This window comes from Xiphophorus maculatus, chromosome 10 (genome assembly GCF_002775205.1).
Source record: "Xiphophorus maculatus strain JP 163 A chromosome 10, X_maculatus-5.0-male, whole genome shotgun sequence".
Lineage (NCBI taxonomy): Eukaryota > Metazoa > Chordata > Actinopteri > Cyprinodontiformes > Poeciliidae > Xiphophorus > Xiphophorus maculatus.
The window spans coordinates 15659992-15683623 of NC_036452.1; the positions used below are offsets into that span (position 1 = coordinate 15659992).

Here is a 23632-nt window from a genome sequence, read left to right on the forward strand (position 1 = left end):
TCCTGGTCATGGCCCAAAAAAAAAAACAGCGCCCGTGCAGTTTATTAGTGTGAATATTAGAAGCAATACCTGTGAAAATCCAGAGCGTAAAAGCCTGGGAGTTTGCTTCTCCAGAGCCACTCTGCCGTCTTGACAGATGGACTCTGCATTCATTTGTGCCTGAACTCTGAGTGAACCTCGGCGTTGGAGAAGAAGGGCATCAACAGGCCAGAGCTGTTGGGGCAGAAACTGTGTGTGCAAACCCATCACCCAGAGCAAATATTGAAACTGTGCCTCCCTTTACAATGAGAGGAAACAAGGTGGTCAGGTTCTGGAAGCCACAATAGACACTGTTTCTATTTAAAATGTGTGCTTTCATTTTAAAATAACATTTCACTTAAATTCGGTCAGATAGAAATAGATCTGTGGTAAGAAGTGTCTGAGTTTGGGTAACAAATCAAGAGTGAGACTCGACTTCCTGGAGTTTGTTGTCATGTTTAAAGCCCCCGGAGGTATTTTGAGGTGAAAAGGTCACTCAGAACCACCCCGTGTGTTGTGAGAGATTCCTCTTGTCACATTATGCAAGCTGACATTGTTGGAGTTGAATAAATTCAAAATCTACACAGCAAATTAGAAATGTGCCAATCAGACTTTTACTGGCCATTACTGATTTCTGGTTTCTGGTCAGAGGAAAGCAGAAATCTGTTTTGTTTTTTTAAATTTGTCTTTCTAAAGTCTATGAACACATAACAGAGAAAAAAAATGTTTCACAAGTACTTTGATATAGGCAGAATACAGTAGAAAATTAAGGAATTACAACACAATTCAATATTTAATGGGTATGTCCTTATCTGATATTTACTGAACTCCACAAGTGCATGCTGTTTGTTGAAAGTTGCAGGAGTTCTGAGCTTTGACGGGTTCAATAAAAAATGTAAAAAATAAAAAAGAAACAAATCTGATCTGGTTAGCATTTGACCTGCAGATCTCAGAGGCAATCAGGGAAAAATCCTCAGATTGATGCATCGCTACAAAAATCTGTCCAATCAAAAAAAAAAAAAAAAGAAGGTCCAAACTAGACTAAATATGAAGACATGGTCAGCTTTCACAAACACAAAAACTGCAATGTTATTCTTTAATATTTCATAGTCTTTATTAAGCTATATCATCTGAACAAGTGTTGGAAAATACCCTGTAAATAAATAGTGCAAAACAATGACACTGAAGAGATCAGTGACACAACACAAAGCACAGCTTGCGCTCATGATGGAGACGTAAAAAAAATAAAAAATAAAATAAAAAATAAATCGATGAAAATATTTTTAAGAACCCAGTTCAGAGGAAAAGCAGCAGTCAGTCATACTGCTGACTGCTGCTAAGATTCACAAGTCCACAAGCACTTTGAGTATTTATTTTCCACCGAATGGTGAAACCCAACGTGGAAAACCGCTTTAAAAAAAAAAAGTCCCATCACAGTTCACAGTTTCTCCCCTTTAGTATTTGTGGACGGGGTTTCAGAGAGTTTCTCCGGTGCAGTGCTGCCGGCCAGGACGCAGCCGAGTTTCTCTCGCTTCTTCTGCTTCATCCTGCGGTTCTGGAACCAGATCTTCACTTGCGTCTCATTGAGCTCCAGGCTGGCCGCCACCTCCACCCGCCGCGCCCGCGTCAGGTACTTGTTGAAGTGGAACTCCTTCTCCAGCTCCGTCAGCTGCTTGGTGGTGAAGTTGGTGCGGATCGCATTGGGCTGGCCCGGAACCCCGAACTCCGACAGAACAGCTGTGGGGAGAGATGAGGGGGTGGATTGATGGATGGAGAGAAACATGGAAGTCATGGAGCTGAAGAAGCATGAGGGGTGAAGATGTGAATGGAAAACGTGAGGGTTAATCGCATTGCTTTGGGCTGTACGCACCAGTGATACGAACCACCGACCTGTTTTAGGGGGGTTCCTCTTCACTTTCATCCAGTCGAAAGTTTTAGAAGTTTCCTCCGCATGCTCCTGGTCTTTCTCCTTGCACTGGGGTGGTAGCCTCCTGTAAACACTCTCTGAGTACTCCTGCTGCCGCTGATCCGGATACTGCACGTACTGGCCTGAGCCGCAGCCGTCCCCGGGGTAAGGAGCCACGCTCGTTCCGAGAGGGGATACCTGTGCGTGCACGAAGCTCCGGTCCTGGTCGGGGCCGAGGCCGAACTGGTGGTGTCCGTACTCCAGAGATGAGCCGTACACGGGATTTCCTGCTGCTGAAAACTGCAGATCCAGACTGGCGTGCTGCTGGTGGTGCAGCGGGACGCTCGGAGCCTGGTGAGGCACCAAACACCCGTCCGGTGCGTAACTATCACTTGTTGCGCACGAGTTGGACGACGCGTACCCGTGGTTTAAATTGGAGTATCCGGCTTTTGCGCTGAAAATATTTGCTCCACGACTGCATACCGGATAGTCTAAGTAGGAGTTCATCCTGGAACCTGGGCCTGGTGGATTTGTTTTAGACCTGATCGGGAGCGAGCCGTCATTAATGGTCGCTCCCTGTGCCCTGACCTTAGGTAGTATGTCAAAGCTGTAAAAAAAAAAAAAAAAAAAAAAAAGAACGAACGAAAGAAAGAAAGAAAAACTACCTTCCACCCTCATATCACCTTCCTGACTACACCACGTGACTAGCCAAACACCAATGGCAAAAGAGCCACAGTACTCCGTCAAGTCTGCAGGCTCGTCCATCAAAGGGCCGCATTTACAAGACAAACGCTTCAATCGGAGAGGCTCATCTATCTGATAACAACACAAACATCAGGACACATGTGCACCACAGAGGAGCATCGACAGAAAAAAGGGAACTAATCACAACATAAATCATTATAAAACTACGAAGAAGAATAGTACCACATTTCCCGAGATTAAAAAAAAAAGACGGGGGTATAATCAATTTAGTCAATGGCAGTACTTTATCGACAAATAACAATCTTATTAATAATAATTAAAATAACTCTGAAGAAAATAAGATTAAATACAACACAAATAATAAATAAATAAATAAATAAATAAATAAATAAATAAATAAATAAATAAATAAATAAATAAATATAATTTGGTCGCACCTTTTACCTGATGGTTTGTTTCACATATATTATTTTTTGCTACCAATGCACTAATGAGAGCTTTGTATTTTTCTGTTGTTGTTGTTTCTCTTTTCTAAGCAATGTTTTATTTCTTGTAGTGATTTTGTGTGTGTGTGTGTGTGTGTGTGTTTTGTTGTTGTTTTTTTGTGTGTAGCTCTCTTCATTTTAGTTGCTTTTTTCTGAGCTCCGGGATCCCAATCTCCATTTTTTGTGTTTGTCAGACTTGCAGGACGAAGGCTGAGTGAGGCATGGTCCCTGAAACAGTCAGCGCAGTGAATTCAGTGATCCATCACGACTCCTTATAAACGCTGACAGCTTGTTTGGTCCATTTTGAGCCATAAAAGAAACAAAGACCCGTTTAAGAGCCAGAGACGGAGCCTTTTTTTCCCCTCCTCTGCTCTGCTTAGGAGTTATAATAATGTGGGAATTTCGCAGAATATAGTCCTCCTAAACGGGCCCTGCAGTTAAACCCGAGTTTAGGTGCTCCTTAAGAGACATTAACTAAAAAAAGGATTTTCCATTCAGCATGGCGTTTCTTCTTCTAATTTGTAGACCATGCATAATGGGTTGGAACCTTAACATAATCTGTTTTTAATTGCCTAAATACCAAGTTGTACTTATATGCATCTTGAGCTTTTTGAAATGGACTAACTGAAGCTAAAGGAAGCATGCTTCAAATATAAATCCGAATATGCTAATTATAAATAAATACTTATTTTTAAAACCAGTGGATAATTATCAGCGTTGCGTGCAGAAATCCTAGAGATGAGTCAGTTTTGGAGCTTGCATGATTCTGTCCTGAGGTGTGCAGGCCTGCGAGAAGTACGACCCGCCGTGGCCGTCCAGTCCCTGGTTTGAGTCTGCGGTGCTGTCCTGCGTGTTGTACTGCGCCGTGTCAAAGTGCGGGTCGTGCGTGAAGCTCGGGGCTGTATATTTGGAGTATCCTACCGGGTAAGCCTGCTGCTGGGGCTGTTTGAGCGGAGGGGAGGGCGGCTGGTAATCAGCACCCAGATGGACATAACCCAGGCTCGCCAGAGTGGGGCTGCCCGCGGCGGAGGGGGAGGACGGAGGGGAGCAGGAGCTGGTGCTCGTCGCGGTGAGGCCCTGCACTCGCTGGTCCTTCTTCTGCTTCATCCTCCGGTTCTGGAACCAGATCTTGATCTGCCTCTCGTTCAGGTTGAGAAGGCTGGCCATCTCCACCCGCCGCGGCCTGCACAGGTAGCGGCTGAAGTGAAACTCCTTCTCCAGCTCTACCAGTTGCGCGCTCGTGTACGCGGTGCGCGTGCGCTTAGAGGCCTGGCTCGAGCAAGGAGACTTCTCGGTGCAATCTGCGGATCCAAAGAGAGGTCCAATCAACAGCAGCAGTACAGCTTCATGTCCTAGGTCCAATGGGTCTGTGACCGCTGTGTTTGAAATAGGACGGAAAAAACTATACAAAAGAGGAAGTATCATCCAAATATGGTGAAACAGTGGCACTCATTTCTATGAGAGGCATTGGCACTTGAAAAACAAGCTGTGAATGTTTTATTTGAACACGTGAAATCAAATTTAACCATTAAAAAAAGCAGAAATTTAACATATCTGAATATTGGCGTTTGATATGGGCAGTAAGGCTCTCTATCCAGGGCGCCACTGCTTCACAGGGTGGCAGGAGGGCTTGACGGAAAAGGGTTGTCTTTCAGATGAGTAACAAATAAATAATTGTTTTTATTTAACAGCTTGAAATAATAATTAAAAAAGGTTTCAACAGTGGTGCTTTGCTTTCTTTTCAGATGCATCTTGAATTTTTATTTATTTTTTTAATGCTTGTCAATCGTGAGTGAACACTTCCTGTGTTGTGCACCTTATATTTAGAAAAAAAATGCTGGCAGGCTTATTAATGACAGTGAACACTGGCATCCAATTCAAAAATCACTAAAGGGTACAAAACGGTCAGAACTGGATTAATTAACATTGAAAAAAGATCATGTAAAACATTGGCATGTATGAAACCTTTATTTGTGAAAAAGCAGCATTTCAAATCCTTTTTTTTTTTAAAGAATTAGGAACTGTTTAGATGGAGACAACATCTAAAACCCCAACATGTATGCATGGCTATAAAGAGTCCTGATTTGACTCTGATAGAGAATCTGTGAAGGGAAGCTCAAAGTTAGGGTGATGGAGTGGAGGCATTTTAACCTGAACATCTTGGTGTTCATCACTAAAGATAAATCATCTAAGATAAATTGCAAATGTCAAAAACACACTAAGAAAAAATATTTCTTTATTGAGTGATGAAAGGGGAAGAAATCGTTTCTGACATGCCGTTTTTAGTGCAAATAATAAAAAAAATTTTTTGGTATACTGCAAAAAAAGGATTTGGAATGAAGTATGTCTTTTAAATCATATAAATATTATTTTATTGGTTTACAAGTTATCAAGTTATAAGGCGCTTTATAAACATCGGATGAAACAGTTTTGTAACAGAAAGCATTATTCCATCCTTGCAAAGAAATTCATCCATAGATACATTTTTTTCATATATCTACTTTTGAAGTTTATGCCATTGAATTAAAACACTGCTTTAAATATTGTATCATTAAGATATCAAGGAATAAAAGTTTTGTTTGCACAATTATTACTAATAGTCTAATAAAAGAGAATGTTGGAAACCTAACCTGTGTTAGAGTTTCTGCTGGCTCGGAGACTCTAAGCAGCTGCTTAGTTTGCTTTTTACTTAGGCTGGCTCAGTTCTTGCAAAGACTCAGCAAAGTCTCGTTGTGCCACTTTATTTCATATTTTCTACAAATAAGGCTTAATTTGACTATAGTGAAGAACTTCACCAGAGGATGATCCCTTAATGAGACACCATGTTGTGTCGTTTTGTGGAATTTAAAGTCCATGTGGGCCTTTTGATTAATTTAGAAGTGCTGGCTTTTAGGTTTTAGATACTGAAGCCACTATATTTTTTGTAGCTGTTTCATGTTTTTTGCTTTTCTTCATGTGTTAATTCTGTCTTGTCACACAACATTCATATACACAACATCAACAATAACAGCAAAAAAAAAAAACCTCAATAAAAGATGGTTAATCTAGCCAGGGAATTCTAAAAGCAGAGTGTCATTAACATTTCTTTTAAAGGGCAACATGCATGCCGCAATTACGCTAAACTATTGAATGAAAGAATGTTTGCTAATTGTGATTATTTTATTATTCTCATTATCAGTATAGTTGCTCCTTTAGGTTTGTTTGGTTTGATGGCTATTACTTTATTACTTTGATGTAATTCCCTCTCATTAACATCAAAATATTCCTCTTAACCTAATGTCTAATGACCTCTTTCTTTATGTGGCTCATTACAGCATAATTAATAACCAACTGACCACCTAAACCTTAAAAACAAAACACAAAGGTACCTCTATAGCTTGTTGAGAAGATACTAGATGCACATTAATCCTTTTAAGCTAATTTAACAGTAATAACACTGGCTGTTAAGATGTAAAAAAAAATAAAATTGATGGAACAGTTTGGATCATTTTTATTTGGCTAATTCATGTAAAATGCTTTTGAGCAGAAACTACGCAAACCTGCCATCTAAAAACACTTTTTAAAATAAATTAGGTTGAATTGTAACTATTTGTGATTAATTTTGCTAATCTGTTTTGCCTTCAGGTGTTATAAAAAGCTTCTTTGTGACTAAAGTACAGTAAAGTGCTTGTAAAACCAATGGACAACTGTAATTGTGTCGTTCATTTTATTTTAATAGTCAAGGTATTACACATATTAACATGTCAGATTTGTATCTTAGTCAAACATAGTTTGTATCTGTAATGAGCAATAATGGTTACATTTCATCAGCTACTTTGCTGTTGTAACAAAGCCCACATAAATTATTAATTAGAGTTTAATATTTAATTATATTATATTATATTTAATTTAATAGTTTAGATGGTTCAGCTTTAGCTATACTTATTTCTCATATTGGCAAAAAAGCAGTAAAACTGTTTATATAGTTTGGATTATGAATAAATATATTTACAAAGCATTAAGAACTGTCATGAGACCTGCGATTAAGAAGGTTTGTTATGAAACTTACTAAATTAGCAACAGTGCTAATTAGCATGCTAAGGTCAAATTTGCTAGCAAACTTAGCTTCTAAACTCTGAGGCAGTCATTGCAAGTGAATAGCAGATTTTAGCTGTGGTTATCATCAAAGACTAATGCTATTTTGTTAGAATAGATGTTCATCTTTTTTGTCAAGCATTAGCTATTTTGGGTCAAAGTGACTAGCAAATGCAGCTTCTTATTGCTAATGAGCATCCATTTAGCATGCTGATAATCTGAGTTTCTAAGCCTGAGGTTATCGTTGCTCGTGATATGACAGATCTATCTGAAGCTACTAGAAAAAAATTGTTCATATACCACTTTTTTAGAGTAGATTTGAAAAAGTTTGCATCCAGCTCTTACTAGTTTAGCGATAATGCTATTTTACAAGCCATAGTCAAGCTTACACGAAAACTACCGTACACTGTTGGTATTGAGAAGGAACGTCTTATTTGTGGTGTATCAGAGCAAAGGTTGATAATTAGAAGTCAACTTAGTTTGTTGAGAAACAGCATTTAAAAAAAATCAAATATAACTTAATCTTCTCTCTAACATCTATCTAAATCAAATGTATGCTAATGTCAACAGATCAAACACCTTATCAGCTTTAGGGTTGTACATTAGCATTGCGCCCTGCCATACGGTGAGTGTCGATTACGAGGAAATAAATGCAAAAAGCTGTCAAAACTACATTCAGATCATTTTAGGTAAAACTGTGACTGTAGATAATTTATCTTTGAAAATTGTGTTTCAGTTATGGTTAAGAAGCTGATAAGGCCAGCTGGCTTTAACCTGCTTTCTCTAAGCTACGTAGACTTAAATTGTTGCTTCTGTACATAGAGCTTCTCAGCTGCAGTCTTTTCCATGAAGGCCAAATATTATTGTTCTCTGCTGGACAAATGAGAATAACCGAACCAACATCTGAATCAACGTTTTCTGTTAAATCCTAATTAAAATGTTTAAATAGGATTTGTTACTGAAGACACTTTTCCAAAATAAATTAACCGACATTTTAATCATTTCAGTGAAGTATTTCGAAATTCCCTTTTATAGTGTAAATGGGAAAAGGCCTTTTTAAACTGCTGTCAGTGTTTTGTATCATACCGACCTGCAACCCCCCTGTGGGGATTCTGATTGGAGGGTCTCGACTCTTTCATCCAGGGGAAAACCTTTTTGCTCATTGTATACTTATTGGGGCTTTGCGATTTGGACCTCCGTGGAAGCTCCTCTGCATGCTGGTGGGTCGGGGGTTGACGGGAGCCCCCAAAACCAGACGCACCATCCACAGGCTCGATGAAGAATCCGTGAGGATGGCTGCAACTGTGGCGGTGGATGTTGCTCTGCATTTCCATGAAATGTGCACCGCGGCCCCCTTTGACCTTCTGGTGCACTGCTGGCAGCCAAATGTCACATGGCAGGTTTCCAGAGAGCCGAAGGCTTCAGGCCTGAGAGGATCCAGGAGAAGAAAAGAAAGACTGAATCAGGGAGGAGATTAAATGATCCATCTTATCAACTCAATAGTAAGCTGACATGAATGGCAAGCAGGGCTGCCAGACAAAACGAGGACTTTGGTTGAGAAACACACAAAAATAAATAATAATAATGATAATAATAATAGTAATTACGTTTTGCGTTTTCTATCGAAAGCGATATGCATTTTTTTTTTATTAATTTTTTTAGAATATGGGTCAAATAATAATTAAAATGGTTGGAAATAAATAAAGAGGTCTGTTTTTTCTGATTGCGTGTCTATCTGTTATTATACAAAGAAACCTTTAAAAAGGAAAATAATAATAATAATAATAATTACATAACATTTCTATAGAAAATCAGTTTAAAAATTAACGAGGCTTTATTGTGTCCTCCGCGGTGTTTCCTGACATTACATTAGGCCTTAAAAATAACAGCCTTTGTTCTGTTAAAGAATAGCTCTGTTTGCAACCGGGGGAAAATTAAATGTTGTATCACAATCTGCTGAAAAAGTCATCCATCAAATGCAAAATTATACAAATATCTATACTGTGCTGCAGAAGCTGCACGGTTTGTGCCCCGCACTGAGATAAAAATCCATCTTTTTCTGCAGCGTCCCAAAGAGAGAAAGGGGGGGGGGGAAATAAATTAAATTCGCCGCCCTTCTTCCGAAATTAAACAAAACCAAATTATTTTTGAGCAAGAGGAGAGCAAAATGCAGTGAGTGAGCCAGAGAATAAGTCTGGAGGCATGCAGCTTTATGAACTCTGGTTGAACCGCGGCTGGAGTCAGGCTCGTAAATCATAAAGACACATAACCCAGGCACAACAGCTCGGCTGCCTTACCTTCAGCGCTCATTCCGGCGCGGGAAACAAAAACACGTAGGACGCCTCACACCTTTAGGAGCGAGTAAAAAAAAAAAAAAAAAAAAAAAAAAAAAAAAAGGTTAAATAAAACTAGAAAAACAAAATTTCTGAAGAAATTTAGCCGGGGCCTGCCAAGGCGCGCCCGTCTGGTTTGTGCCCGGCGTCGTCACGCTACAAATTGGCATCGACGCTAAAGGATGCTGCAATGTAATCAAGTTCAGATTTCTTTAGCCGAAATCTCTTTGCTTCCTTGTCTTTCGTTAGGCGATGAAATACGTTCATGTTTGGTTCGGTTCAGTTCTACTCTAGTGGGCAGACTGTACCGCAGCTGCTGCGCTACAGATATTTCTCCGCTGATTTTCAGTAAAACTCTACAACGGAGAACCTGGAGGTTCTGGTTCGGATGAACAAAATAAACCCAGATATTTTATGTTTTATTATTTGAAATTATTGATAGGCCAAGCATAACGAAAAAAAACTCAGATCATGAAGTTATTTTATGTAATTCAAACAAAAATTATAATTTACATCATACCAAGCTAATATTATGTAGTTCTGCTGTTTTTCACTGTCGGCACAAGACGGCAGCTGAGAGTATCTGTATCCGAAGCAACTGATTCAGTGAAGTAGCTTAATATGCTAGTTCCGGTTATTTGTGGCAATTTCTGCAAGTCACAATAGCTCTAGGTTGAGGTAAAACAAAATTGCCTTATTTCAGCTGATCAGATTGATGTTAACAGAGATTTTGTAGCCTAACAGGTTTCACGAAAGCCAGTTAGCAAAGTGCTAACATGTGAACAAATTGTGGTTCCATCAAGCTAGCAGCTACGCTATCAGAGCCACAACAAAATATCCCACAGCAGTCAAACTTTTAAAATCGATCACATTTCTTAAAGAACACATTACATTTAACAACTGTAAGCAGTTCTAATAATATAGTAATGAAATTAAATAGTATATTTTATGGACAGAACACAAACACTTCTTACCTTAACCAAGCAGTCGGAAGCAGAAAGCTCTTCTTCTTCTTTTTGTTTTTAATGGCGGTTGGCAAGCAACTTAATGGTGTGCATTACCGCCACCTACTGGTATGGAGTGTGGATCAGGGCGCAACTTAAAAAAAAAAAAAAAACACTAAATCCTTTCTATCAGTTTAGTTTTCTTAAGAAATTTTATGAAATAACATAAATATTCATGGGGCGTGCTGTGGTGGCGCAGGGGGTTAGCACGCCCCACGTTTCAGTTAACCGCTCCCCAATCTAAAGTCTTACATATAATCCTGTTACCTTCAAACATGTAATCTAAAGTCTTACATATAATCCTGTTACCTTCAAACATGTAATAACCGCTTTATTTATTTTGTGTTTAATTAATATCTTATTAAGTTTAAATGTCTCTATATCATATTTCCTAATTTATTGTACTTGCTTTATATTTTCCACAATTAATTATTACATGTTCTACTGTTTCCATATCCATACCACACTCACATCTACCTGTTGGATGTTTACCAATCAAATTTAAAGTTTTGTTTAATCCAGTATATCCAAGGCACAATCTTTTTTTTTTCATACTTGCTCTTTTCGCTTTTCAGACTTACAATACTTCATTTGAGCCAGCTGGGGGAGACAATTCTCTGTTTTAGCCAGTAGGATATTAGGGTTTTCAATGGATTTTCCCCATTGACTTATAATGGGGTTTTTTTCGTAGTTTTTTGCGAATTATGTCGCCATGTTCATCCCGAATCCCACCAAAAGTAATAGCTGGAATGGCGTGAATTTTCTGCAGGTTTTGATACCTCTTTTGTAGGTGTGCACGCAGCGGTATGAGCCGCATTAACGGTTACGGATGAAAAATAAAGAATTATAATAATAATAATAAAGAAACTTTTCTTGGGAGAATAGCAATAGGTTCCTGCCATTGCTTTGCATGGCAGGCCCCAATAAACCCCCCCAGCAGGACAGGATAAACCCCGAGCAGAGAAAGAGGTGCAGGTGGATGAGGGGTGAAGAGCAGCAGAGTGGACACGGGGATTTTCTTTCTGCAGCTCAGACCGCCCTGCGCGCGCTGTTAATCTGCACACTGCGTGGGTGTACGTGGGTGCGTGTGTGTGTGTGTGAGTGTGTGTGTGTGTGTGTGTGTGTGCGTGTGGAAAAAAAAAGAAGCCCTTTCTGCTGATCATGCAAGCTCGGTTTCATGTATGGCGATAAGATCATAAAGAAGGATTTTGTATCAGAAATATAAAAACAATTTGACATGAATAAAAATAGTTTTTTAAAAAAGAGAAGGAACATCTCAGATATTTTTATCTCTAATCTAAATACCATTACCTTGTGAAATAAACTACCTTTAAGGCATCTTAGTCGAATTTTATGTCTGAATTTATTTATTTAATAATTTTTTTTGATCAATATTTCCTACATGTACGGCCTCCCGCTTAGGGCCGAAGAAGAAAGACACGCTCTCCTTAACGAGCCCTCCTCCCCATCCTCTAATTTAAATCAGTGCTCAGATGGGCCCATTTCAAGGCATTAAAGTGGAGACAGAGCAGAGGCGGCCGGCGCAGCGGCGTCCATTAAAAAGTCTCCGTGCAGAAAGAAGTTGATACTGTAACGTTGCTGCTGATTTGGCTTTCCACGGTGACAGTCAGGCTGCTGCAGCGGATCGATCGGCGCTGCTTTGATCCTCTCTTCTTACTTTCTTTCTTTTTCTCTCTCTCTCTCTTGTTTTGCTCCGTGGTTTTAATTGGATCCTCAAGGTAATATTTAACCACGTAGCGCTAATTAATGCAAATTGGTGCCTTTGATCGCCGAAGCGAAATTGATCAAACAGAAGCGCAATCTGACGCAACAACCATCGGAATATGATGTTTTCTGCAAACAGACTTTTATTGTGGAAGGTAAACATTTTTGCAAAATATGCCACAATTTAACGCTTACAGCTAAGGGTGAATAAGAATTGAGATAAATAAAACCACTAATTATACAAATTGTATGGTGATTTAATCGATTGCCTTGTGCGTCATGTTTCCAGTTTATTCTGTGGGGGTTTTTTTTAATGACATTTAATAGAAAGAAAACACAGTATCGATCGTATAAACGCTCTTGTTTCGTGACACGAACGCAAAGTTCAATTTGTCGCTTTTGGTTTAGCCCTGAAACATTAAAACTCCCCAAATAAAATCAAAACGAAACGTGTTTGCCTAAAATGTATGCTGAATGCACTGCGGGAAACATGTGTTCGCAGCCAGACTGGTCAATAATCCATACGTCTTGCTGATGGCCTATAAAAGCTGCCATAAAAACAGAAAGAAAATCAGCAATGAGTGCGCTGTTTAGAAAATAAACCGCCTGCTGATGTATGGGAGGACGCGGAGGCTGTTGGGGGGTGACGGCGGCGGTGCAGATGTGCTGATCTGATTCTGTATAAATACCCAGTCAACATGTGTATGTGGGCCCCATGTGGGTCTGGATGGGCAGCTACTGAATGCGCCTTGGCTCACAATGAGCGGCTGGTACAGGACTTGTCTGTGTTCACTAAGTTTGGTGTCTATGCAGGTTTTAGCTGTTCAAAATGAGCAATGTGGGTCACACTTATTACCCAAAAATGTCCAGCGTCAAACCCACTAAGTCAGTTCACATGAAGCCATCAAGTTTCCATGGATAATACCAGTTCTCAACCATTTCCTATTCATGTGGGGCCCACTAATAAAAGTTATCTTCCTATTAGTGCAAGCAGTGGTGGTTCAAGCTATGGGGCCCAAAGCAGAATCTAAAGTGTCTTTGTAACACTTTCGATTCTGCCAATTTATTAGCAAGTCAAAACTATTGCTATAAATATTGCAATAATAGAATGCGGTTTGTTCACGTCACATGAATTATTAAACAAATAGCAGTAAATGAATGATGGAGAAAATGCTATTTTTCTGACCTATATTTACAGTGTGATTCCAGCCACAGGCAGCACCACCAGGAGGTCACAGGGGTCAATGGCTACCCCTATAAAGTAACTGTCCCTTCCCCCAAAGCAGGAGAAAATAACAGAGGAAGTTCAAGAAGTTTTAACACTTATCTTTTTATGAAAAGAAATGTTAACATCGCAGTAAAGCCCCAGCTAATTCTGCTGTGGCTTTTGGTTTTGATGTTCTATGAGACGGCCCCCGTCTGGCTACCCGATGAAGACGTTTTGGAGACACCCCTGACTCCAGCACAGAAGCAAAGGTCAGAAATGATGTCATCAAATTTAATTGTTATCGCGACTGCCTGAATCTATGAAGGATTTGCTTTTGTACCGCTATTAATTGAGCTGTCAGTTCTTCAAACCCTGAATACATTTAAATATCGAATTGTAAAGAATTTAGTAGTCAGAAAACTGTAAGGTGAATTTAAAAGTCGGCTGATAGAGGATAAAGGTAATCAAAAATCTGAAGTTTTGGAACCTATGTTCACTCTTGAGGACTGGTCTCCTACTGGCCTGTAGACACCAAGCAAAAGCTTAGTTCACATATGCCTTAGGCCGGCTCTGGACACACACTCGAAGCTGAGCAGACTGTAGTTATCAGTCAGCGTTCCTGAGCTCATCACCTCACTGTCTGATGTTTGATGGACATGGGCACTTTCCAGCAGCCTCCATCCAGTCTGCAGGGCCCGCTGACAAATGCAGCTCTCCGCAGCCTCCGCTGTCAGTTAGCTGCAGAGGAGCCACGTGTTTGCAGGCACAGGCGATTCATTGCTCTGAATTAATCCAGGGACAGTTGAATCAACAGTGGCAGCAACTCGATTTCCCACCGACAACACGAGCAAGGTAATAAATAAACTAATACACTGATAAACATGCAACGCAGATTCACTTTCAGAGCCTTTTAAGAGCAGCAAATAAGCAGATTTACAACATTTCCAAGTTAGTCAGTAACTCCTACAAGAATATGATTCTGCACTAAATGGCATTACCAACCAGTTCCTAATTGTCTGTAAAATTTCAGCATGGAAAATTGTGATTTAAATTAAACTGAAGACAATCAAATAATTGTTTTATTTAATTTGCTTAATTTCATTTAACTGTAAGCTAGATTGTAATTTACTTTCTAAACGAGTTCGAAAACACTTTTGCAAACCTACTTCTGTTCTGCAGTCTTCCTCTTTCTCGTCATCTTCCTCTCCTCTCCTCTGGACAGACTCTCCTTCCAGCCGACTGGGGTTGTAGCTGTTTGGTCGAGCTCCTCTTCACATTTTACCCTGCAAACAGCAACTCCTCCTCGGCCACAGACAGAAAGGACGTGACAAATGATGTGCTGAACAATGACCACATTCAAGGCTCGCCCTGCAACTCTCCCAGATGTCATATTCACTAACAATGTGGCGTAAGAAAAGGAAAGAGAGAAAAAGGGGAGGGGAAACGGGGGGGGCAAAACTCCACTGATGGCCTACAGCTTAGTATAAATTCAAACAGAAATGTTGTAAAGTTTGTAGCTTCTTGATAGGTTCCTTTATTCTTCTTCTGCTGAAGTTGAGGTGTCAGCGCCTGCATGCTCCCCAAGATGGGAATTTGTGACTAGTTATGTTTACACAAATTCGGATCTACAGGGTGTATACAGGTGACAATGTCATTTGTCTCTGCTGACAAAAACCTGGAAAAAAAGTAAATCAAGTAATCATGTCTCAAAACTGCAAATTGTAAAAAGCAAACATATTTGCCAGTATGAGATTTGACAATGAAGTTCGGTTGTTGCAAAATCTCTTGCTGGTTTATTCATTCATTCTGCAACACTAAATATTGACAAACCAACCGGAGTGAACATTTCATCAAATCCACATTGCTCTTATGACTGTTAATTAAGCACTGATAAATTGAATAATGCCTACAATATAACTTTATAAATGCTTATTTATATGTCTGAGTTTTTCCTTTTATGGAGTAAATTGGCCTGTGACACCATAAGGCATCCCATCCCACTCGTCTTTTGTCCAAGCTGCCAGGAAAAAGACAAAAAGTAAAATGTTAATTAAGCATTTGAAATGGCATTTATTCACTAATAAATTAAAAATAATAATATTGGTTTAAAATTGGTAAATCAATTTATTAATAGCTGTAAAGCTATAGAATAAAAATAAATTAGGTTAGAAATGTTAAATAAAAGTTAATAAAGGATCTGATTATATATGACACCATTAATTTTAAATAAGTATTAGAAAAGGGCCCAACGTATAGCCTGCTGATAAAATGATATTTTCTTATAGTTTTCAATATATAATTTTAGATTAACAATCTTAAACACAAGCATATGAACAAGACTAGCACACTCAATCCTCTCTTATTGATATTAATTAGGATTTAATAAAGGGCCTAATATGTTGTTAAAATGGTATTTACTCACCAATAAAGCTTTCAAATAAAAAATAATACTTGGTTAGAGATTTTTATATAGATGTATTACGGGGGAGTATTTTAAAATCGTGTTATTAATGTTATTAGTTAAGGAGCTACTACTCGTTCTCCATCACGCCTAACACATTTGATCCATAAATGTTAATCACGTATTAATAAAACATAATTCATAGAGTTTGAAATGTTTAAAAAAGGGTTACTAAGTAGTCTAACATAATAACACTCATGTTATATCACATCAGAAAATACATGGTGAGGGCATGCAGTATACAAATGTAATGCTTAAAATAGTAATACTTCATTTATGCTGTTTAAAATATAAAAACATTTTGTCACATTACAACCACAAACGTTTTAGTATTTTGTGAAGTGAGAATATTTTCCTCTCACTTCACAAAATTAGGAAGTGAGAGGAAATTATACACAGATTTCTCTTTTTTTTTTTAAGTAAGTCATGCTTTTACTCTCCCTCCCCCTTTATCCTCCTACACATAACTAAAATTCAACGCAGTCATCTGATTAAAACAGAGCCCAAAACAGAATTCACCTATATATAACGTATCTTCAGTATAGATCCAGCTGTTCTGCAGAGAAATTTAAAGCGATATGGTTGTGCAAAGATAACTCAAGCGTTTGGATATTTCACAGCATTGTTGAGTCCTTCATGGAAAGAAACGGGGCCACTAACCTGACACATGGCTGTCCACTTAAATTGACATGCCAGGCATGGAGAGCACTTATGACAGAAACAGCAAACCTGTTTTTAGTACCACAGGAAGATTTGAAGAGATTCACGGATCAGGTGTGAGAATCCATTACACGGACTATTACTATTCAACTATAACTCTCTACGAATCTGGCCTTCATAGAAAGAAGACCAGGACTGAAAGAAAGTCTTAAGTAGTCACATCTACAGTTTCCCTCACAGCAAGTCGGATGAGATGATTAGTGTGACTCTTTGATCTAAATGCCAAATGCTTTGTGAATCAGAAAAACAACACACATCACCCTGAACGGCCCATCCCACTGTGAAGCATGGTAGTGGCAGCCTCATGCTGTGAGAGCGCTTTCCTCCAACAGGTACAGGAAAACTGATCAGAGTTGACTAGAATAGTAGAATTAAATGGTGGGCAATCCTTGATGGCAACCTGTTAAAGGTGGCAAAACTCTTGAGATCGAGAGTTGCTCAAAATTCTTCCTTTTGAGCAACACAAGTTTATAGCGTCAACTGTGGAAAAATAATCTAATCTAATCCGACTGATGTGGAGCAATTTGGCAAAGGATAAGGACCACAAATTTTAAATCTACTTATGCAACTTGTGGCTATTTTCAGCAAAACAGTTCTACAAAATACTGACTCAGACAGGCTGAATACAAAGACATGCCACACTTTTCAGATTTTAAATGGAAGAATGACAAGAAGTACTTTCACAGTTTTATTTCATAATGTTATGATATAATCTGTTGTTCCAGCCAACAGATTATATCATGTGTATGGCAGCCTGTGAAACAGTTAGAGGGGTAGGAATACTATAGCAAAGCACTGTGTACATAATCCAGTGATTCTAGTTTAAAGGGTACGGCTGACAGCGAATAAACAAAGCTTCCCCAAGGCAACATCCTTTATGAATATTTATTATATCCATCTGAGATATTAACATATTTGCTGGATGAAATATTTGTTCTTGTCTCTTTGCAACGCTCTTTCACTTCATCATCCTCCCCTTTTCGCCACTACGCACAGTATTTTTATTTAATTATTTATTCATTGTCCATGTACGGCCAATTTGAAGTGCAGAAGTCTTTCATTTTCCTACAAGCACTTTATTATTGCTCAGTATTGGTTTTTTTTTTTTTTTTAAACAATAAATATAAATCTTTTATGCTTATTCTTACAAGTGTTTGCAACTTTTAAAACAAATGAGAATCCGCAGAAGCATCCTGCAGCTCAGAGAAGCTTTATTTACACCACTGAACCCAAAGACTTAACCAACGAACCACTCGGCTTGCTTCTGCTTGGTAACCTATCGCTGATAAGAGCCTGACCTGAAAGGGAGGGGAAACAAACTCATCCATCATCCGCCCGGTCGGTCTGAGGCGCCCTCTGCTGGCAGAACTGCTGCATCACAGCACCTCCCCTCTCACACACACAGACAGATGTTCGTCAGCGCACGTAAAACCGACCAGCCCCCCCCCCCCAAAAAAGATGCGCAAGGTGACATTTGTTTCATCTACTTTATCATCATCATCATCATCATTTTTAAATAAACAAAAGTGAATCAAATTAATTTTGATAGAAAATCTAAATGAAATGTAAATCCTTTTCTTGTATTTGAGTATACCAGCAATAAAAAGGTATACATTTTTGCACAAACACAAACTGTTGAAATAACAATAGTTGTGATAAAAAAAGAGAGCTCTCAAAATAACAATAAAAATCATTCATGTGTTTTTATTCTAAAGCATAATAAATAAAACAAGCAATGAATTCTCTATCTTAAGTTTTTGTTTAGAGGTTTCTATCTATCAAAACAAAAATGTCACTGATGATAAAAGCATATGTCATTATTAACAATCATAGATAGAACATTTAGCCTTCTTTTTCTGCAAACAGCCTTTTGTCAGCACTCTTGAGGCTCGGAGTAGTGACAGTGCAAAGTCTGGCTGCAGCGCGTTTCCTTCCTCCTGACGCATCTGTGGCTGCAGTCTATCGTCTCCTGACCCGCCGATGATCCCCTGCTTCAATGAATTATGCATGAGATCCGGGCACAGATTACCCCTATCAATATGCAATACTCATTACGCTGGCTAAATTGCCACTTAATAGTTATGAATATGTGGGAAATGTCTGGAACTCATATATAGCCCACCACTACTTTTAACTTTTTTTTTTCTTTCTTTCATTTTTACCTGAAATTAGTTGGGTAATACAGCTTCCTACTTCCTTCATTATATTTTATTATTAGTTGCTAGACACTCCGCGATGGGTTCAGGCTGGGATTTCAGCCTAAGTCCAGCTCGCAGATGTCCGAGACTTCACCTTTGGCCGCTCAGTGACTCCGCGGAAAGGCATAAATCACCCGCTCAAGTTCGCTCCACGGCAGCCCGATTGTGCTTAGAGAGGTTTGTTTTTCCTCCGACTTTTATTGTGATGTTGAAAATAAAGCACTTTATTATGTATGTTTTTCTCATTTGGAAACAATATATTGCCACTAATATTTACCGATGCGCCAAAAGCGGAGCAGCACGAGATAGAAGATCTTCATTGGCTGAAATTGACGTGTTAAAATCTGTTTAGGAATCTGGATTTTATTTTAATTAGCAAGGCAAACATATCAGCCATACCGTTTTCTCACACAGTAAGAGTGTAGGAGACGCATTTTTTTATTCTCCCTTAAAAGGTACACTATAAAAAATTATTTTCGAAGCGTATATATTAGTCCATTTAATATGTTTTTTTTTTTAATCAACTTTGTAAAAGTAGTGCTCAAGTCTAACAATATTAATAACTTCCTTTTGGAAACAAATATCACTTAAGTTTTCAATTTGAAGTGAAACATTAGTTAAGTTTGCCATTGTTCTCAGTTAGCAAACAATAAACCTGATTTGTTTATTTAAGTTGTATTATGAATTAATATATCAACTTTGTAAAAAAAAAATAAAAAAAAATTTACATACTGTAATAAGACTTGTGGTCGAGATGGTTTCCGTGTTTGAGCAAGAATATAAGAATATCCCAGCTTGAACTATTTTAGCAACAGTGCTATTTAGCATGCTAAAGTCAAACGAGTTACCAACCTGAGCTTCTTAGCCGTGAGCTAAATGTTGTCAATTAACAGGACATATTAGCTGTGGTTAGAAAAGAGGCTAATATTCCTTGTTAGAGTAAAAAGAAAAAGAAAACCAGTCAAGTTTACCTACCTCTGGTAGCAAAGTGACAGCGATAATGCTAACATCGTACATGTGGTTAGCATTACCGCTAACAACATGTGCTTCCTAAGCCTGTTGTTGCCCTTCATCTTAGCTGTCAGATGAAATATACTTAAAAACTTTATAAATGTTTCAATTGATCTACACTTTTTAAAAAGCTGAAGGGAATTTAACTACTTTACTGCAATGGCTGCTCAAAGCTACGCAACTACTCTTCAGTGAAAGTTGAACTTCCATAACTTTAACAAGCTTTAAGGTTCAAATTAGAAATGCTTCAACAGTTTGTAACTTTTACAGAGTTGATATATTCAGTCATAACGTGGCACTTATCAACACACCAGCTTTTCTGGGCTCTGTTGGACAATGAGGCGTTTGTTTTAGGAAAGCAGCATAGCGTCATTATTAGGTATATTCTTATAAAAATAGTATATAAAAATATTTATGCTATTTAATCTTTAATTTAATCTCTTAGACACAAACGTGTTCTTAGTACTAATTTCTTTAAGAAAGAGAGAACAAAACACGAGAGCAAAATTAACTTAATAGTTTGTAATAATTAGTTGGGTAAGTTGGTTGATGGTTATTTTGTTAAGTGAGTCCAGTTGTCAAATTGACATTATTTCAAATTAGAAATATTGCACAAAATCTTCCAAAATATAACGTTTTAAATACGTATTCACTTTTATTAGACCGTACCAAGGACTGAATCTAAAATAAAAATAAAGGAACAAACATTTTTTTAACTTCCTCGTCGGTTCAAGCTGACTAAAAACATGACTGGACATCTCTCCTTCCCAAGTCCACCCTTTGCAGTCCCATCCATGCAGTTAAGCCGTCACTTTCATTCAAGGTTGTGAATTATATAGTACATTGTCTACTCCCCAAAACCATAAAACCAACTTTATGGACCTCACGTGACTTTTCACAGTCTGTAAGTAATATAGGCCTTTACAATCTTTGGTAAGGAGGTATTTTTTACCAACTTCTGCCTTGCCAATATACCTTTTGAGCCCAAAGAAGTCCCTTTTTTTTATTATTATTACTATTATCATTGTCATTATGAGAGATGGATTTGATCAGGATTTCTCCCGTGGAAGAAAAAAAAACAACAAAAACAAACTCGTCTCGCTTCAGGGAGTCCAGCAGAGGTAAGTCTGAAAAAGTCTTCTCTTTCTCTTTAAACGGAGGGAAAAGCGCGTTTAAAACGCAACGCCGCCTCATGGGCTAATCATTAATTTGGCTGAGAGTTGATATGCCTTCCTGCGCTAAAAGAAACAACTCAGGAAAAGTCAGGCAGTTTTTGCTTATTTGCTTTTATTCTAACCGATATTTCACTGCACACGAAATCAACCGAGGGAAAGTTTATTTTTCAAGCGCTATGAGTTCACGTACAAATACAAAAAGCTCCAAAAAGCTCACATCACTGCCTATATCCACAGAATAACCCTTTGCACTAAAAATTCATCACATTGACAGGTTGAATACACTTGCATTGCTTGTTATTCTAAACAATAATAATTAGAATAATTAGAATAATAATAATAATAATAATAGTAATAATCTTTTTTTTTTTTAAAAAAAAAACGCACAACGTATCCTATAGAGCTACACATTGGCTTGCTTATGAAACTTTTCTATGGATTTTGGCCACAAATAACCATCACTAAAAGCGCTTTACATTCAATGAAGAGCAGCATATGGTTTGGGATTTTTTTTTTCTTCTTCTTCTTCTTTAACTGTACAATGATTTTCTTTACTCCTGTTAGACCGTCAAGAAGTTACAATAAAGAGCTCAACTCTAAGAGACAGAAGAGACAGAAAGAGAGACAAATTCCCAGAATGATATTTACATCTTATTATTCTTTTTTTTTTTTTTACCTCCCCAACCCCAAATAGGACATCTAAGCTATGATAGTACAACAACAGTAAACTAAAAATGGCATTTTAAGACCACAGAATACTTCTTCTTTTTTTTTTTTTTTTTCTATCACAATGGCATGCTGGAAGGTGCTGCGCTTTCAAAAGCTTTACAGTACTCATCATTTTTCTCTCTCTTTTTGGGGGGGATATTATTAACACTTTTCTTTTGTTTTTTGTTTGTTCCTTTTTTGTTGTTGTTGTTGTTGTTGTTGTTGTACCCTTGCCTCCCAAAAACAAAGCAAAAAGAAAAAAGTTGCTCAGTTGTGGAAGGCGCTGCCTCCCGTCACAAGGCTCATACTTTTCAGCTTATTGTCCTTCTTCCACTTCATCCTGCGGTTCTGAAACCAGATTTTGATCTGTCTCTCGGAAAGACACAGGGCGTGGGCTATCTCTATCCTCCGCCGTCTGGTTAGGTACCTATTGAAGTGAAACTCTTTCTCCAGCTCTAGCGTCTGGTAGCGGGTGTACGCGGTTCGGGCCCTTTTCCCGTCAGGTCCAGTCATATCTACATTTTGCACACACACACACACACACACACACACACAAAATAATAAATAAAAATAAAAAAGTATCCAGAAAATTAGCAGAACAACTTTCTATAGGGGGAGGATACTGCCAGTTTATTTAATTGTTTTTATTCTTATTATTATTGTTTTTTTTGTTTTTTTTTTCTGGGGCTTTTTTTATGATGGAGCATGGGATGGTGCAAAGAGTGGGGGAAAGCATGCAAACATGCAAACTGTCAGTTATTGCCGCCTCTCCTATTCGCAGCCCTCACAGAAGGCGCGTCCCTATCATTTTTTGCGCGCATTTAATCCAGATTTCATGATTTCACAAAGCGGTCTCTCTCAGCCGTGGGTTTCTAAACCTCCGCCGACAAAACAAACAAGCGAACAAGCCCACAAACATCTAACAAATGCTGCCCTGTGTTCCACCAGCCTGCTCACTCATGCAACGCCTGACAGATTAATGGCACACCGGCAGCGTGACATCCCCTCCAAACACAATAATATTAGACGTGTGTGGATATACCATGGCTTATGTGCAGTTTCCGCATCCAGGGGAATATTTGTGGCGTTTGGCACTCATTTGGTGTGGGAGTGGAGGAGGTGGCGTTGGGTTCCTGGTGCTGCTGCTGCTGCTGCTGTTGCTGCTGCGCCCTGGATGCCGCGCCGGAGACTCCGCCGCCACCGCCGCCGCTGCTGTGCGCGCCTTCCTCGGTCTCGGCAGCGACGGCGGCGGCGGCGGCGGCGGCTGCTGCTGCTGCTGCCGCTGCGTCCTCTATCTCCGCGAAGTGCGCGCCCCCGGCTTTGCCGAGGCTGTTGCCACCCGATGAAGAGGTCGCGCTCCGGTCAGAGGGGGGAGAGGGGCTCTTGAGCTCCAGCGGATCCCGGCCGGCCGTGGCGCACGAAGGCGGCACCGGATCCGGGGACGAGAGCGAGCAGTTGGGCGTCTGTCTGTAGCGGGCGTCCGGCGCGAATCCCCGGGCGTCCTCCCGCACGGCGCCGAAGTGGCCGCCGGTGTTGTTGCGGTTCACGGTTAGGTCCATGCCATTGTAGTTGTAGCCGAAAGACCCGGAGTGCATGGTGCCAGGGTCTCTGAAGGAGCCGCTCACAGCGCCGTTAGTCCCATAATTTAGTAACTGATAGTCGGAGCCATTTGGATAGCGCCCTGAGAACGAGTTTACAAAGTAAGAGCTCATTTGCTTGGATTTTTAAAGCCTCGATTTGTAGATCTTTGTCGCTATAATCCTGTGTGCTTGCACGATTTATGGACGCAATCATGAATTATAAGCAATGAAGCCCTACTGTACTTTGCCAGGTATGCGGCCAAATATGGGAGAGCGCTCGGGAATCACGTGCCTTTGTTGACCAGTCGTAAATCCTCACTGA

General features: G+C 39.2%; 3 protein-coding genes across 5 annotated transcripts; all 3 read right to left on the reverse strand.

The window, feature by feature from the left end:
- Window positions 1-833: 833 nt before the first annotated feature.
- On the reverse strand, window positions 834-2985 carry hoxb1 (homeobox B1). The gene is made up of 2 exons (XM_005812834.2): window positions 1909-2985; window positions 834-1755 (listed from the first exon to the last, which is right to left on the reverse strand). Exons 1-2 carry the CDS (start codon window positions 2687-2689, stop codon window positions 1457-1459), a joined length of 1080 nt encoding a protein of 359 aa, XP_005812891.2. The 5' UTR covers window positions 2690-2985; the 3' UTR covers window positions 834-1456.
- Window positions 2986-3118: 133 nt separating this feature from the next.
- hoxb3 (homeobox B3) lies at window positions 3119-14994 on the reverse strand. 3 transcript variants are annotated; one of them, XM_023341595.1, is made up of 3 exons: window positions 14624-14994; window positions 8279-8615; window positions 3119-4415 (listed from the first exon to the last, which is right to left on the reverse strand). In XM_023341595.1, exons 2-3 carry the CDS (start codon window positions 8520-8522, stop codon window positions 3847-3849), a joined length of 813 nt encoding a protein of 270 aa, XP_023197363.1. In that variant the 5' UTR covers window positions 8523-8615; window positions 14624-14994; the 3' UTR covers window positions 3119-3846. The 3 variants fall into 3 exon arrangements, with proteins under 3 accessions (XP_023197363.1, XP_023197362.1, XP_005812892.2); XM_023341594.1 differs by lacking the exon at window positions 14624-14994 and adding an exon at window positions 9486-9534; XM_005812835.2 differs by lacking the exon at window positions 14624-14994 and having other exon boundaries at window positions 8279-9516.
- Window positions 14995-21112: 6118 nt separating this feature from the next.
- Window positions 21113-23612, reverse strand: hoxb5 (homeobox B5). The gene is made up of 2 exons (XM_023340580.1): window positions 22773-23612; window positions 21113-22245 (listed from the first exon to the last, which is right to left on the reverse strand). Exons 1-2 carry the CDS (start codon window positions 23440-23442, stop codon window positions 21998-22000), a joined length of 918 nt encoding a protein of 305 aa, XP_023196348.1. The 5' UTR covers window positions 23443-23612; the 3' UTR covers window positions 21113-21997.
- Window positions 23613-23632: the final 20 nt, after the last annotated feature.

What these genes read in the sequence shown, in the direction of transcription:
- hoxb3 (XM_023341595.1), bottom strand. Translation starts at nt 8,522, where the DNA reads ATGGAAATGCAGAGCAACATCCACCGCCACAGTTGCAGCCATCCTCAC. An exon ending in TCCCCACAGGGGGGTTGCAG is followed by an intron (nt 4,416 to 8,278) that starts GTCGGTATGATA and finishes TTGGATCCGCAG; the next exon opens with ATTGCACCGAGAAGTCTCCT.
- hoxb1 (XM_005812834.2), bottom strand. Translation starts at nt 2,689, where the DNA reads ATGGACGAGCCTGCAGACTTGACGGAGTACTGTGGCTCTTTTGCCATT. An exon ending in GAGGAACCCCCCTAAAACAG is followed by an intron (nt 1,756 to 1,908) that starts GTCGGTGGTTCG and finishes CTCTCCCCACAG; the next exon opens with CTGTTCTGTCGGAGTTCGGG.
- hoxb5 (XM_023340580.1), bottom strand. Translation starts at nt 23,442, where the DNA reads ATGAGCTCTTACTTTGTAAACTCGTTCTCAGGGCGCTATCCAAATGGC. An exon ending in GAAACTGCACATAAGCCATG is followed by an intron (nt 22,246 to 22,772) that starts GTATATCCACAC and finishes TGCAAAATGTAG; the next exon opens with ATATGACTGGACCTGACGGG.